Source organism: Colletotrichum orchidophilum, assembly GCF_001831195.1.
Source record: "Colletotrichum orchidophilum strain IMI 309357 chromosome Unknown Scaffold_183.1, whole genome shotgun sequence".
NCBI lineage: Eukaryota > Fungi > Ascomycota > Sordariomycetes > Glomerellales > Glomerellaceae > Colletotrichum > Colletotrichum orchidophilum.
In genome coordinates, this window is record NW_019173139.1 from 429 (window position 1) to 13375 (window position 12947).

Consider the following 12947-nt stretch of genomic DNA (forward strand, 5'->3'; position numbering starts at 1 on the left):
GCGCGCGCGGTATCAAGAGCCGGTGCTTTTGTGGTGGTCTTCTAGTTCGGCACTTGCGTCCCGCATGCCCGCATGTGACCGGTTAGCCTCTTTCCCGCGCGTCGGCCATGGAGGACACGCCTGCCGGTGGGTGCCAGGGCCAACGAACGCGACGAATGGGTGGCAGAACAGGCAAACGTGGAAAGGTAGGTAGCAGTAAGCAAAGCGCACCATGCATCCCGAGGCGCCAGATGCTGGGGGATCGGCTGGCTGGGCAGCGTAGGAAGGTGGTGGCACTCCGCACTTGGATGACCTAGAACACACTCCAGAGAGATTCCATGGAATTGGGGAGGGATGGTGTCGTCGCGGGCGTTTGGCTGGGTGTCATCTGCGTGGCGGCGGCGGCGGCGGCGACCGTGGCGTCGTCGTGTTCGCTGCCTCGAATTCTGACACGACGTCGAACTCTGATCAAGGGAGAGAATATGGTTACCTAGCTGAAGGGTCACGATGGACCCAGTGCCATGGGATCGTCTAGAGCGCGCCTCCCGGGGGTATGGGTAGGCCTTGATAGTGCGGTTTTAGTGAGCGACGGGGGGCTTGACCTTGCTTGACGGGATGGACAGGCACGGCGGATGGAATAGGGTGACGGGTGAGGGGGGAAGGCGCTGGGCTAGGCATGGGCGACCACGGCGACGGCGACGGCGCGAGACCTTAGATGCGGGAAAGGGTGTGGTTTTTGAGGTTGGTGGTAGTGCCTATTCGAACACTACACTAAGACGAGGGCCCAGAACCATACGGTCCATACCAAGGGCATGGGCACGGGATGGGCGGTAAGGCACGGGAAGGCCATACTCTGTTTGGGAGTTGTGTCCGGGTTTATGAAGGGTAGGGGTTCTTCGTTGAGGATATGAAATGTGATTTACGTGGAAATCACTCTCTCGGAGGTGGCTTAGATGGATCGGGGTGCGTTGCGATTTTCAGATTCCCGGCCTTGGGCGCTCATCGTGGGATATGGGGAAAACGCGAATGTGATGGGAAAGTGACGGAACAGGGGAACAGAAAGAAGGGGGGCGTGTGAGAAAGGCAGAAAGGTCGACAACGGGGGGAGGGGGTTTTTCTTGCAAGTTGTGGGTGAGGGAGGTGAGAGCCTCGAGTTGACGAGACTGGTGATTTGGCTCTGCAGGCGACAGGCCACGACTTGACACATAGCGTGTCCGTCTGGCTGACTTGTCACTCTCAAGTCACTCGACCTCAAAGGTACTTTGGGAGACGGCCCGGTGGGAGTGAGAACGAGGTGGGCGGTGGCGGCGGCGGCGGCGGCAGGCCAAGCAGAGAGAGGGACGCAAATGCAAGGACAATAAAGAAGGTCGCAGCGCATGTGCTGCTGCTGCGCTGTGCTGCGCAGCCATCTCGTTTGAGTGATTCTGTCAGGAATGAGAAGTGACGAGAAGAGGGGGGGGGGGGGGGGGCGGGGGGGCGGCCGGGGGGGTCGACAGCCGTGAGCGACGCGGGGCGCGTGGGGGGGAGGTGGGGGGAGAGGGTGGCACTGTCCCCGCAATGGTGGGTGTGCGGGGGGCAGAGGGAGGGGGGGGGCGCGGGGGGGGGGGGGGGGGGGGGGCGCTGTGGACCAACTCCCAAGTAGTCCAGATACGGGGGGCGGGCAGGACATGCCAGATATATATCCAGCGCGAGCCAGCCTGCAGCCTGCACGACTGGGGGCAAAAGCAAAGAATAGCCCAAAGCTACCCAGCAAAAGGAGTGCTACGCTCTCTTTACCTTGACTCCGTAGCCCTGGATGGCATTCCAAGTGTTCAAGTGCCTAGCCAGCAGCGCGACACTGACAGGGATCCATTTGCTGGTACTGTTCTTTAGAAACTGATAGCTCGCTTCGATTGCCGATTAGTCAACAGCGCTAGTACAGCATTAAGCGCTATTATGGAATTCTCTTCATGATGGTAAAATGAGGAGGAAAGGAAAAAAATGGTTTGGCTCTAGTTTCGGTTGGGCATTGACTCGTCACCTCCATCTGAATCCGCGGCGGTTTGACCGCCCTGGGCGATGGAGATGGGTTATGTGAGATACTGCAGACGCAACTTCTTATGGCTGCGGAGATGTCGAAGACCCTTGCATCTCAAAGGGCATTGGGTCTGGTCTTCCCCTGCCCCGCCATACAAACAGATCACCACCTCGTGGTCCAACGGTCGGACTGGGTTGGTAAAATTATTCCGGGGAATTTTCCATAACGTGCTGGCCACCGACACGGGTCCCGAGTGCACTTGGAAGAAAAAGCAAACAAGTGAAAGGGAGAGTTGTATGAGATAGCGGAGCTCGTTGGCAAAGAGCTCGAGGGAGGGGGTGGGAGTTGTGTAAGCTCGTGGTTGGTTGATAACACCCCAGATGGAGAGAGAAAGACGAATAGACAGAGCCGAGAGCTCTCTGCAGAGAAAGCCTGAGCATCAGAGAGAGAGAGAGAGGGTGGGGACCTTTCGTTCGTTCTCGTGTAACCAGACCTTTTGTCTCGGAGCTACAGCATGGCACGCGGTGTATTCTTGCTTTTTCCTACCTGCGTCCTGCTGCGCGTGCTGCGCGTGCCGTGTAGCATCGGCCGCTGGGTCGAAGAGAGGCCAAGGGTGTCCAAGGAACAGTCTGTATTGACGACTCAGTGAGCAGAAAAAAAAAAAAAGAGAAAGAGAAAGAGAAAGAGAGATTGCCCGTCGGTGGCCCGTTTGGGTCAGTGGATAATAGTACGACGGCGGACATTGGACAGGCGCAAGCCAAGCAGCGTTGAAAATAGCGATGGAGCAAGGAAATGGGGCGCACGTAAGCGACGATTCGGCGGTCGAGGCGAAGCGAGGTTGATCGGCCGGGTCATGTGCACCTCGACTGACCACGACATGCCGTGATTCCAGGATTACATGCGACTCTTTGGCGCGCGAGGCGGGCGGCGGGCTTGCTTGCTTTGCACACCCCGGGAAGACGGCGAGTCTCTGTCATGCCGCATCGTAATCTGAAGACTGACTTCCCGTTGGCTTCGTCCCCATCGATCGATCCGCAGGCATCAAGGCTCAACCCGTGGATTCTTTGGAGGCCGATTCGACTCTTTTGCAGGCGGCATGTACGGATACATGGACAATCACCCATGGCCGGGGGTCTCCCCTTCAGCATGTTGCCGTGATTACGCCGTCACCCGCGGGTGCCTTCCTTCAGGCTTCAAGACGGTGATGCCGCGTGCCGCCCAGGAATGAGCATGTCTCGTTTCTTGTCGTTGAAAGTCTGACCAGCACAACGCGCGACCCCAGTGGCAGGTGGCGGTCAGCAAGAGATGATGTTGTTGAGGTTGAAACATGAAAAGAGCTGCAGGTGCAGTAGGATTCTCAGCTAAGCCGCGCCTTGGTGCTTGTTGCTTGGTGCCGCCGAAAAGCATAGACTCCAAGGAGGGACGTTCCCTGTGGACGTGGAAAGAGCCGCTGTCAGGCCGGGGGGTAAAGACCCGACCACCTCTGTGACTAGGAAGGACGAGGAATGGTGTGCGAGCTGGAGGCGAGGTGTGTACTCCGTATCCGTAAGAGTATCAAGTTTCGCTGCTTCTGGAGAGAGAGAACCTGTGGACAGCTTGGGGTAAAGCTCTCACGCTAGTGTCCTTGCTCCAGGCAGCTAGCTAAGCTCCGAGGTTTGTCTCAGCTCCAGGGATCGCCCGGGTAACTGAAAAGGGCAACGCGGTGCCGCTTAGGTAATATAGCACTGGAGCACCTGAGATTGCTAGCAGTACGTATCGGATGGCGGGGCTTTGTTTCGGTCGGGCTGGGAATGTGAGGTGCCCCACCTCCGCCTCCGTACCGACCGTCACTTGCTCAACGCCGGACAAAGTGCAACGTCAGTCGCTCGAGCCTCCGTGCCGTGCTCATCCGGCCTCTGCAAACGTCGCGGCATAGCGGACCGACCAGCAACAAACACCCCAACACTGGCTGTCTTCAAGCACCAAACGCGCCATCCTACAACAAGACCTGTCATGACTCCGTGGAACCCGCCTCTCATCGCGCCGTCGCATCATTGAGAACCCCCAAATCCTCCATTTCCCCCCCCCCCGGGGCCTCCCACCTCCATCTCAACGTATTCTCACCTCCCTTTTCAAAATGGCATCGATCCCCCAGACCCTCTGGTCCGCCCAGATCCCCCTCCACGTAATCCACCCTTCCAACCCAAACACGCCCCTCGTCACATCCCTCCCGCGCTTCTCCTACCTCGCCCTCCTCGTCCCCCGCTGCTCCGCCTTCTTCCGCACCCCCGTCTCCGCCTTCCACCACGAGGACCTCCTCCTCAGGAACCTGCCCCTCGGCCTCCTCGTCGACCTCTACCAGCCCTCCCTGCCCTGGCGCCTCACCGTCAGCGACGGCGACAGCTGGGACATTGGCGACACCTTTTTAAACTGCGTCAAAGAGGTGAGTTCGACTTTTTTTTACGCGAATTGTTCCTCTCGTTTCTTGTCTTCTTCCCCTTTCTTGAACGTCCCTCCTTGTCTCCTTCTCCAACCTCTTCCATGTCTCTCTTCTCTTAAACTTACCGCAATGTCTCCGTCTCCCTTGTCTCATCCTCTCATGCATGGGTAAAAAATAAAAACAACCCATACCCAAGCGACATGCCATTCCCCGCCACCAAAAAATTGTCTCTCATCCGCCTGTTATTGTTGCTGGCTTTTTTGCTTTTACACAACGCCACAAGAACACATCACCTGCCCCCCCCCCCCCCTTCCATCTTTCCACTTTCCACATTCTACTCCGTCATCACCTCACACTAGGACACCCAATGTCCCACAAGAAGGATTCCCAACACGACAAGCCCCCATCCCCCCCCCAAACCCTGAAACCTTGAAAGGCCGAATTCATCCGTATCTGACTGACTGACTGGGACCCAACCCCTTCCCCCCCAAAACAGGCAGACTTTGTCCGCTACGGCAACGCAAAACGCATAATGTCCCTCTCCAAAGCAGACACCTCGACCCTCTGGAACGCAGTCCAAGACAACGACTACGCCTCCTTTTCAAAAATAAACGCCCTCCTCCTCAACGCCCCCACGCCCCTCCGCAACGTGCCCCTCAGGGTGTACATCCCGTCTTCGCCCCCGCCTGGCAGCGGCAGCGGCAGCGCCATCGGTGCCACCGGTGCCTCACCGAAGCCACCATCTTTGTCAACCTCACAACAGCAGCAACTAGCTCCTCCACCATCAACACCAGGACCACCACCACCAGACACGCCCTCCTCCTCATCCTCCGCCGCAGGTGCCTTCAAAGTCCTCCAGACCCTCGTCCCGCCCGTCATTCCCGGCACCCGCACCAGACAGACCCTCGGCCGCGCGCTCCAGTCCCATCTCCCCAGCCTGTTCCCCTCCAGCCGCGACCCCGTCCTTGCAAACGTCGTCCTCCATGGCTCGCCCGTGCCGTTCTCGGCGCCCCTCGAGGACCTGATGCGCGAGGCGGCCTATCCGGATGGGTGGCTTTGTCTGGCCGTTGTGTTATTGTGAGCGCGAGAGAATGAGAAGGAGTCAAGATGGATGGGGTCCTTTATGGAAGGGTTGGTTTTGGTGTTGTAAGGAGTCGCTCCATCACAGGAATGTCAAAACAAGGAATATCAATGCAAACATGATCATCAACGTAATTGTACACAAAGCACACATCCACACACCCTTGCAATAGCGATCTTGTAAATGTTTATTCTTTGGGAACCAAGTTCGTGATCTGTGTATAAAACTGCCCTCAAAACACCTCACTTACACGCAGCAGCCAATTCGTCCCATCAACCCGAAAGAAAGCCACACACTCTCTCGGTCTTTCCTCCTGCCTTATCAAATACACATACACACACCTACGCGCAAGCCCACACGTACCACACAAGCATCATAGAACCACACAAGGATACAAAACATACTTCGACCTCAAGTCTGCAGTCTCCCGCAACATTTAATATATACCAAATCCCTCGTGTGCATCTTACACCACCCACCACCCACCACCTCACAACAAAGCAAACAAGTCATCACCGGATCAAGGAGCAGTAAAAGATTCAGTAGGGCAAATAGTAGTACTAGTCAACGTGGAACAAAAGAGAGAGAGAGAGAGAGAAAGGCCCGCGCCGACGACCCGCCTCTTCTCATTTGGTATCTCCTCCGCTAAAGGATCCTCCCCATCCCCCCCATCCTTAAAAATGTATGAGATGGTGGTAGAAAGTAAAAAAAAAAGTTTTGATAGATATGAAAAAGCTTCTCCCCCCCCCCCCCAAAAACCCGCCAAAGCCACAAGACCCATTTGCCCTACCGTTACCCTACCAATAGTCGAAATGAAAAAATCAAGGAGTGAGAACCACGTTGGTGAATCCAATTCTCAGAGATGGGGGAGGACGATTATTCCGAACCTAGGTTTAAAAAAAAAAAAAAAAACCAGAAAAGGAAATATAAAAAGAGCAAATGATAGCAAGGTATAAAAAAAACAAAAAAACCAAAAAGAAAACACCACAACCAAAAAAAAAAAAAGAAAAAAAAAAAAAAAAAAAAAAAAAACCAGAAAAGGATATATAAAAAGAGCAAATGATGCCAGCATGTTATAAAGAAACCAAAAAACCCGAATAGAAAACTCTCCGATGCAATGCTTTGTTTGGGAAGGGGGACGAGGTTTGGTTTGTTGTGGATAATTGTTCCCAGGCTTCAAGTTGTGAAGGCAACTGAGAGCAATAGCAGCAGCAAACGTAGTTTCAAACCAACGCGGAAAAGGACAAGAACAAGAACCAAGAAACAACAAGGGCGCGAACCAGACTAGCTACGAGTCGTCTTTTATATGCAATCCCGGATCCCCCCTAGCCCTCCCTCTTCCTTCTTCCCTCCCTTTCCGCCGAACCATTTTCAAAACGACCCTGCGGAGGTCCAGCGTCGTCTAATAACGACAGAGAGTGAAAAATGCTCTTGTCCAATGCCGTCCACCCACCCCCCGGCCTACCGCTCCCAAATGCTGCCTTGCCCCAACCCCTCCTTTACTTCCTCCGCCGTTCGCTTCCCGCGTCGTCCAACTTTGAGCATAAGTATATATATAAATATATATATAGCCAATCCTACGGATGGAAGCAGGAGGTTTCCAGTCCCGTGATGCTCATTCTCGCCGATGCGTATACGGGCGAAAGATTCGCAAACCCCAGGTAAGTTCCAGTTGTGAGTGAATAACTAAGGTTGCGTAGGTTTTTTTTTGTACTGCGTCGGCGGTTTCTTTGTAAATGTTTTCCGGGGGAGCAAGGTTCCAAAGTAGGTACGAGAAATGAATCGAATTCGCAAAACGCCGGTTCATGGATGTTTGTTGTTTGGGGGGGTATGAAGAAATTTCATGACCAGGAGCGCGTCCGTCTTCTCTGGCCCGCGCATACACACATTGGCATTTCGTTCCGCCCGTTTTCCTCCCAATTAATTTGCCTTTAGTTCCACATAACCAAAAAATTTCCACCCTAGTTCCCCGGTTCTGTCGTCATTGATTGCAAGCGCGAGCAGACTCTCGTATACTTCTCCGCCTGGTGGGCGCTGCGTGGGTTTTCCGTTTTACATCTGCATAGGGTGTCCGTGGTAGCTCTGACCGTGATTCGGCGCGTGACCCGATCCATTGCTCAACAAGCGGTGCCCCTGGTTCGGTGAGTTGTCCGCGCTGCGGTGATTAGGTTCGACAGCGTACGCCATAGACATTGGGCCCTGGTGATGGTGATGATGGGCCGACGGCGCAGACGTGGGTGGCGGAGGCGGGGGAATCGTCGGCCCAGTGTGGCTGTTGGTGCTGCCGAAGCTGCTGGAGCCGACCCTCGGGTTTTCAACAAAGAGCTCCTTCTCAATGTGTTGCAGAATGTGCATGTCAATAGTCAGGGAGCTGGATGACTGGGCATGCTTGTCGAGCATGCTGATGGTCCGCCGGAACAAGGTCTTGAGTAGCTCCCTCGGCACGAGGTGATGTAGGTACGGATCCCGGAACGCTGCTGCCAGAATCAAAAGGTTGCCCCATTGCCTATGATGGTCAGTTTAGTCACAAGGAGAAATGCAGAAAAAGCCACCACTTACGCATGAGCTGTACCGAAAATGTTGGTGACGAGAAGTCGATTGTTGTCAACGCCATGAAAGGCTTGAGTACTCTGGATAAGCGCCTTGATTCCTCTTTCGGCATAGGCTTTGACTTCCGAGTCGAGCTCGTCGTGCCGACGGATCCCGTGAGACCCTTGCCCCACAAATGCGGTTGCGTCGTGTTGAGTGAAGACGCCAATGTGTCCTACCGTCTCCTTGTTAAGCATGTCGGACCCATCGGATCGTTGCTTCAACCTGTCTGATACCTCCAAAACGAATCTGATAAATGGCCGGTAGATAATGACTCGAGCGCCCCAGTATTTGGCACGCAATCTGGCGTCGATCAGGTCGTTTGCGGGCGGGTCATTCTCGTCGAAGCGGAAGTCTGTCGAGACCCACGCCATGCTTCTCAGCTGTTCCTCCAAAGTGTGTACCTTGCTCATCTTTGCATGGATCGACAAATGTTGCTCCTTCGGGTCGTAGAGCAAGTTGTGGATGGTGTTCAACGTCTTGCGCAAGTACAGCTGTCCAATATAAGACTCTCGTACTCTGACAGAAAAGTCGTTCTCCATCAGCTTCATGTTGGGCCAAGGCATAAGGTACTCGTAGTCGAGACATCTCGATCGTGGAAGTTCAAGTTCCGCAATAATATCACTATGAATTGTCAGTATTGTCCACGAATCCAGCGTCGCATGACCTACCTTTCAAGCTGCAAGCAACTCCAATATGCGAGGAGGACTAGGTTGTCACGCTTCTTTTCCACGGGGTTATCCAGACTCATCTTCGAGAAACGATCCATGTCACTGCTTGGATATCAGCCACACATCTCTTCGGCACGAGGATTCGATGCACTTACCGGCGCATGATCATGTTCAAAGCTCGTGCGGCGTTGAAGAACATGGCGTCACTCTCCAGTACTCTGCCTAGCTGACCATGATACAGACCAGCAAAGATGAACGTCTGGGCATGCTTCATCGTCCAGCCAGCCATGTGGTTGCCCATGATATCAGAGGCGAAGGCAAAGTACTCCAGACCAGGTATTATGTCGTAATTGCGCTTGAGTGAACCGGGCTTCACGCTGCTGCCGCTGCCCTGCAACGAAGGCCGTCTGCTGGAATGGCTGTTGGCCTGCTCTTTGGGCGATTGAGAGTGCGCAGAATATGACGGAGGGGATGCCTGGGCACCGGGGGAAGACGGATATCCGTTCCTGTTCATGGGGGAGTTTTGGCTATGCTCCACCATATCCCGAGGCAGGTCCGGAATCTTGGACTGGTGCTGGCAGATCTTGCCCAGCGCGAGGATGACCAATACGAGGGCGTTTTCGATCGTCCTATGCGGCCTACCTGGCTTCTTGGAGACCTGGATAGTTTCTTCCGGCTGATCTAGTGCTGGCGACGATCGCTTCCGCTTGTTTGACATTTCCGGGTAGCTGCTCGTCGGCGCAACAAACTTGGCGACGCCGGGAGCTGTCGGCTTCGCCTTCTTCTCGTTTTGTGCAATGTTGTCCAGGAAGCGCCTGACCAGATTTCTGAGGTCACCCGGCAGAATGATCGGGTGCAGGCTGAGAATGTGGTTCTCGAAGCTATTGATATATGACTTGACCTTTTCTTCCGAGAAATCCGGAGCGCCGTCTACGAGTGTGGTACTGGAATATCCCACGCTTGACGGGCTCGGTACTCCGACCTGGCCCCAAGCCTCGCCAGGAGAGGGCGAGTTTCCAGTCTCGGAGAAATTGTCATCCAGAGTGTCCATGGTTCCGAAGGCCTCTGAAGCCGGAATGTTTTGAACGCCGCGGCTGGGGTCTTGCCCACTTCCTTCACCACGGCCGTAGAGTCGGAGAACACCGCGCTTCTCTTCCTGGGCGATGGGGTACTCTTGAGGGTACTTGACATTCTCCTTCTCCAGAATTCCTTGAGTGATCTCTTTGACGCCCGGCCAGAACAATATGGTGTCGGCTCTAGTGGTATGGTTGGCGGGGATCGAAGGTGCTCCCGGCGCCACAGGTGGCCCGGGCGGGTCGTCTGGCACATCGTCGTTGTCCATATCCGTGTCGTGCATCTGATGGGCCAAGTCCGTCTCGCCGACAGCCATTGGCTGCGGCTCGTCCATCTCTTCGTCGGGTGGGGGGTAATCTTCCACAGGCGGTGCGGCAACTGGCGATGGCGACTTGACGAGCGACTTGTCGGCTGGGGAATGGTCGGAAAGCGGCCCCTCGGCTTCCATCTTGATATTATGCACTTTTAAGGTGTGTTCCATGCTGTGCATCCACCTTGTCTGGGCCGCAATTTGCGCCTCAAATTTGGCCTCTATTGCGCTCTTCATCTCAGAAATTGCTTCCAGAATGTCGGTTTGTCCCTTGTCAATCCTGTTTCCAATATCAGCAAGATACATTATTCGAGGGAGGGGAGGCAAACTCGACTGACGCCTTTGGAATAGGATCACGATATTTGCACTCGACACCCTTTTCTCTGCAACTTTTGCAAGGCTTGGTTTCGTCGCATTTTGCCTTTAGCTGCCGGCAACTGTCACAAGCCTATTACACGGAGTCAGCGCAGAGTTACATGGGTGGAGAGAAAAGGGTAGCCAAGCAGTCGCACCTGAGAAGCTCTCGTTGCCTTGCGCTTGGCGGTGGAAGAGTACTGAATACCACTATAGATCGCATCTGGAGGGGGTTGCGGTTGGTATTGGGGTTGCTGCTCGTAATGCTGAGGTGGCGGGGGTTGGGCCATGGGAGGGGGAGGAGGAAAACTGCTTCGGTAGCCCCCCGGCGTGGGGGGCATCTGCTGTGGCCCGTTGTCGTAGCTCATGTGTCGTCGGGAGTCGTCGGGGTACGGTTGGTGGGAAGGGTGCAGCGGCGCAGAGTGCGGCGGCGCCGAGTGCGGCGGAGGAGGGAGGCCTTCCTGTGGCCCGCCTCCTGTCGAGTGAGGCCGTCGTGGATGGGATAGGTTCTCGTCGTGCGGCTCCCTCTTCACGCCGCCAGGGTCTCGGTTTGGGAACGGTGGGTAAGTCGGGTGCGCAGGTGAGGGCGGGTGTCGATAGTGGTCCTGCATCGGCGTGTAAGGGGGCTCTTGCTCATGGTGTCGTCGGTCGTCGGGATGATGTTGCGGCGCCGGCTGAGGAGGGTGGTGAGGCTCGACGGAGCGAGGAGGGTACGGTGGCGGGGGCTGCTGGTGGTTATATGGCGCAGGCGGCGCGTGTTGATGAGGCGGAGGAGGATGGGCCTGGTGCGGCGTCGACGGGTGCGAGGGCGGCGGGTGGAGTGGTGGTAAGTGGTGTTGTTGCTGTCCGCCGGTTGGTGACCACGAGTTGGTGCTCGAGTAACGGGGGCGTTTGTTGTCAGGCTGCCCCGGAGGATCCATGCTTGATATATATGTACATGCGTACAATGCTTATGAAAAAAAACAAGAGACGAAGCGAAAATAGGGTCAGGCTAGATCCGAGGAGAAGGTGGCGGCCATGGGAAAGCTATGGGCAACGAGGAGGAGCAGAGTCCAGTTCCGGTCCGGTCCAATCCAGTCCAGTAGTCTCTCGATGCTGGGCAAGCGCAACGCAACGCAACGCAACGCGACGCAGACGGGAGCAGTGGACGGGGATGAGGAGAGGAGGAGCAAGAAGGACAAGCGAGTAACCAAGCGACCAAGCAGGAAAGCCTGTGTGAGTTGAGAAAGGCCGGGACGGGGAACGGAGATCAGGTTGGGTTCTGGGTCTGGTTCTGGGTCTGGGTCTAGGTCTGGGGCAGCAGCAATTGGAGGCTCTCAGTGTTTGGATGAAAGCATGGGGGCCGTGGTGGTTCCTCTTCCTGACGGCGGCGTGTCTGTACGTACGGTCCACGGTTTACCGGTACGCGGAAAAGTGCAACGTATGTGTAGTGTACGCACGGGAAGGGTAGGTCGGTGTGAAAGTCGGCGAGGTACGGACAGTAGAGGAGGAGGGTGAGGGTGAGGGTGAGGAGTGGTAAGGTAGGAGTAGGTACTTGGCGACCCAACGTCGGGGATCTAAGTCGTTGGGAGTCGAGGTATCCGTATCGGTAGACGTGGATGTGTCGGTAGAACCTATCTTGGGTGTCAAGGACCAAGGTAGGGAGGGAGGGGACTGGGAGAGGGAGGGCGGAAGAGGCGCGGTGGCGGCGGCGCGCGACGAAGAGCTCGACTCGAGTCGAGGTCGAGTTGGAGCCGAGGGGATGCGGTTTGAGGTGTTCCCGGCTGTGTGGTTCTTGAAACCTGGGAAATGGGATTTTCCCACTCTGCGAATGCGCCCGGATGCCCAAAGGGTTGCTTGGAAGTTGAAGGGGGCGGGGATCAGCGTGTTGGGCAGAGATGGAGCTTCCCTATTTTTGCACTCTCGTCTCTTGGGGTTGCGCTGCTCGAGGCTGGACGGGGGTGAAGGTGTGAGCGATGTGGGGAGGGGAATCTCGTTGCGCGAACGGATAGAGGAGGGAAAGAAAAAGAAGGTCGAGAAAGCGTCAACTTGTCAAGCGGCGGCGAGATGGATGGATGGTGATGTCCAGGTCGCCATATACCTTGCTCCCGCACGGAGACGAGCGCCACGGCTACAAGGTACCTTGGACGCACGGAGTGGAGTACTCGGTACGCTTGCTCTACTATGTACGAAGACCTGTACGATGGCGGGTTGGGTTGGGTGTGCAGGATGCCAAAAAAAAAAAAAAAAAAAAGTTGGAGGCAGAAAACGGGCAACACCCCGTTCCAAGGCGGTCTGCTTCTGATCTGACTCTCGACGCTCCTCCTCTCGGCCCTCTGTGCTTTTTTGGAGCTCTGGAGCTTGGCCGAGGGGTAGCCGCGTGTGGTATCTCAAAGTACCTCGGCCCCTGGTCTGTGTGTGAGGTGCTGTAGAGACGTGAGGAGAGTGACTGACAAGAGACAAGGTACCTTGGG

The 12947-nt window shown here is 55.6% G+C and overlaps 2 protein-coding genes across 2 annotated transcripts; one reads left to right on the forward strand and one right to left on the reverse strand.

Annotated features, from left to right (window-relative positions):
* Positions 1-4112: 4112 nt before the first annotated feature.
* CORC01_13209 (autophagy protein Apg5) lies at positions 4113-5496 on the forward strand (the record flags this gene model as incomplete). Its single annotated transcript, XM_022624826.1, has 2 exons — positions 4113-4418; positions 4912-5496. 2 exons carry the CDS (start codon positions 4113-4115, stop codon positions 5494-5496), a joined length of 891 nt encoding a protein of 296 aa, XP_022468649.1.
* Positions 5497-7548: 2052 nt separating this feature from the next.
* CORC01_13210 (uncharacterized protein) lies at positions 7549-11414 on the reverse strand (the record flags this gene model as incomplete). The annotated part of the gene is made up of 6 exons (XM_022624827.1): positions 7549-8002; positions 8056-8709; positions 8757-8858; positions 8912-10420; positions 10479-10588; positions 10653-11414. The coding sequence occupies 6 exons, from the start codon at positions 11412-11414 to the stop codon at positions 7549-7551; spliced, it is 3591 nt and encodes a 1196-aa protein (XP_022468650.1).
* Positions 11415-12947: the final 1533 nt, after the last annotated feature.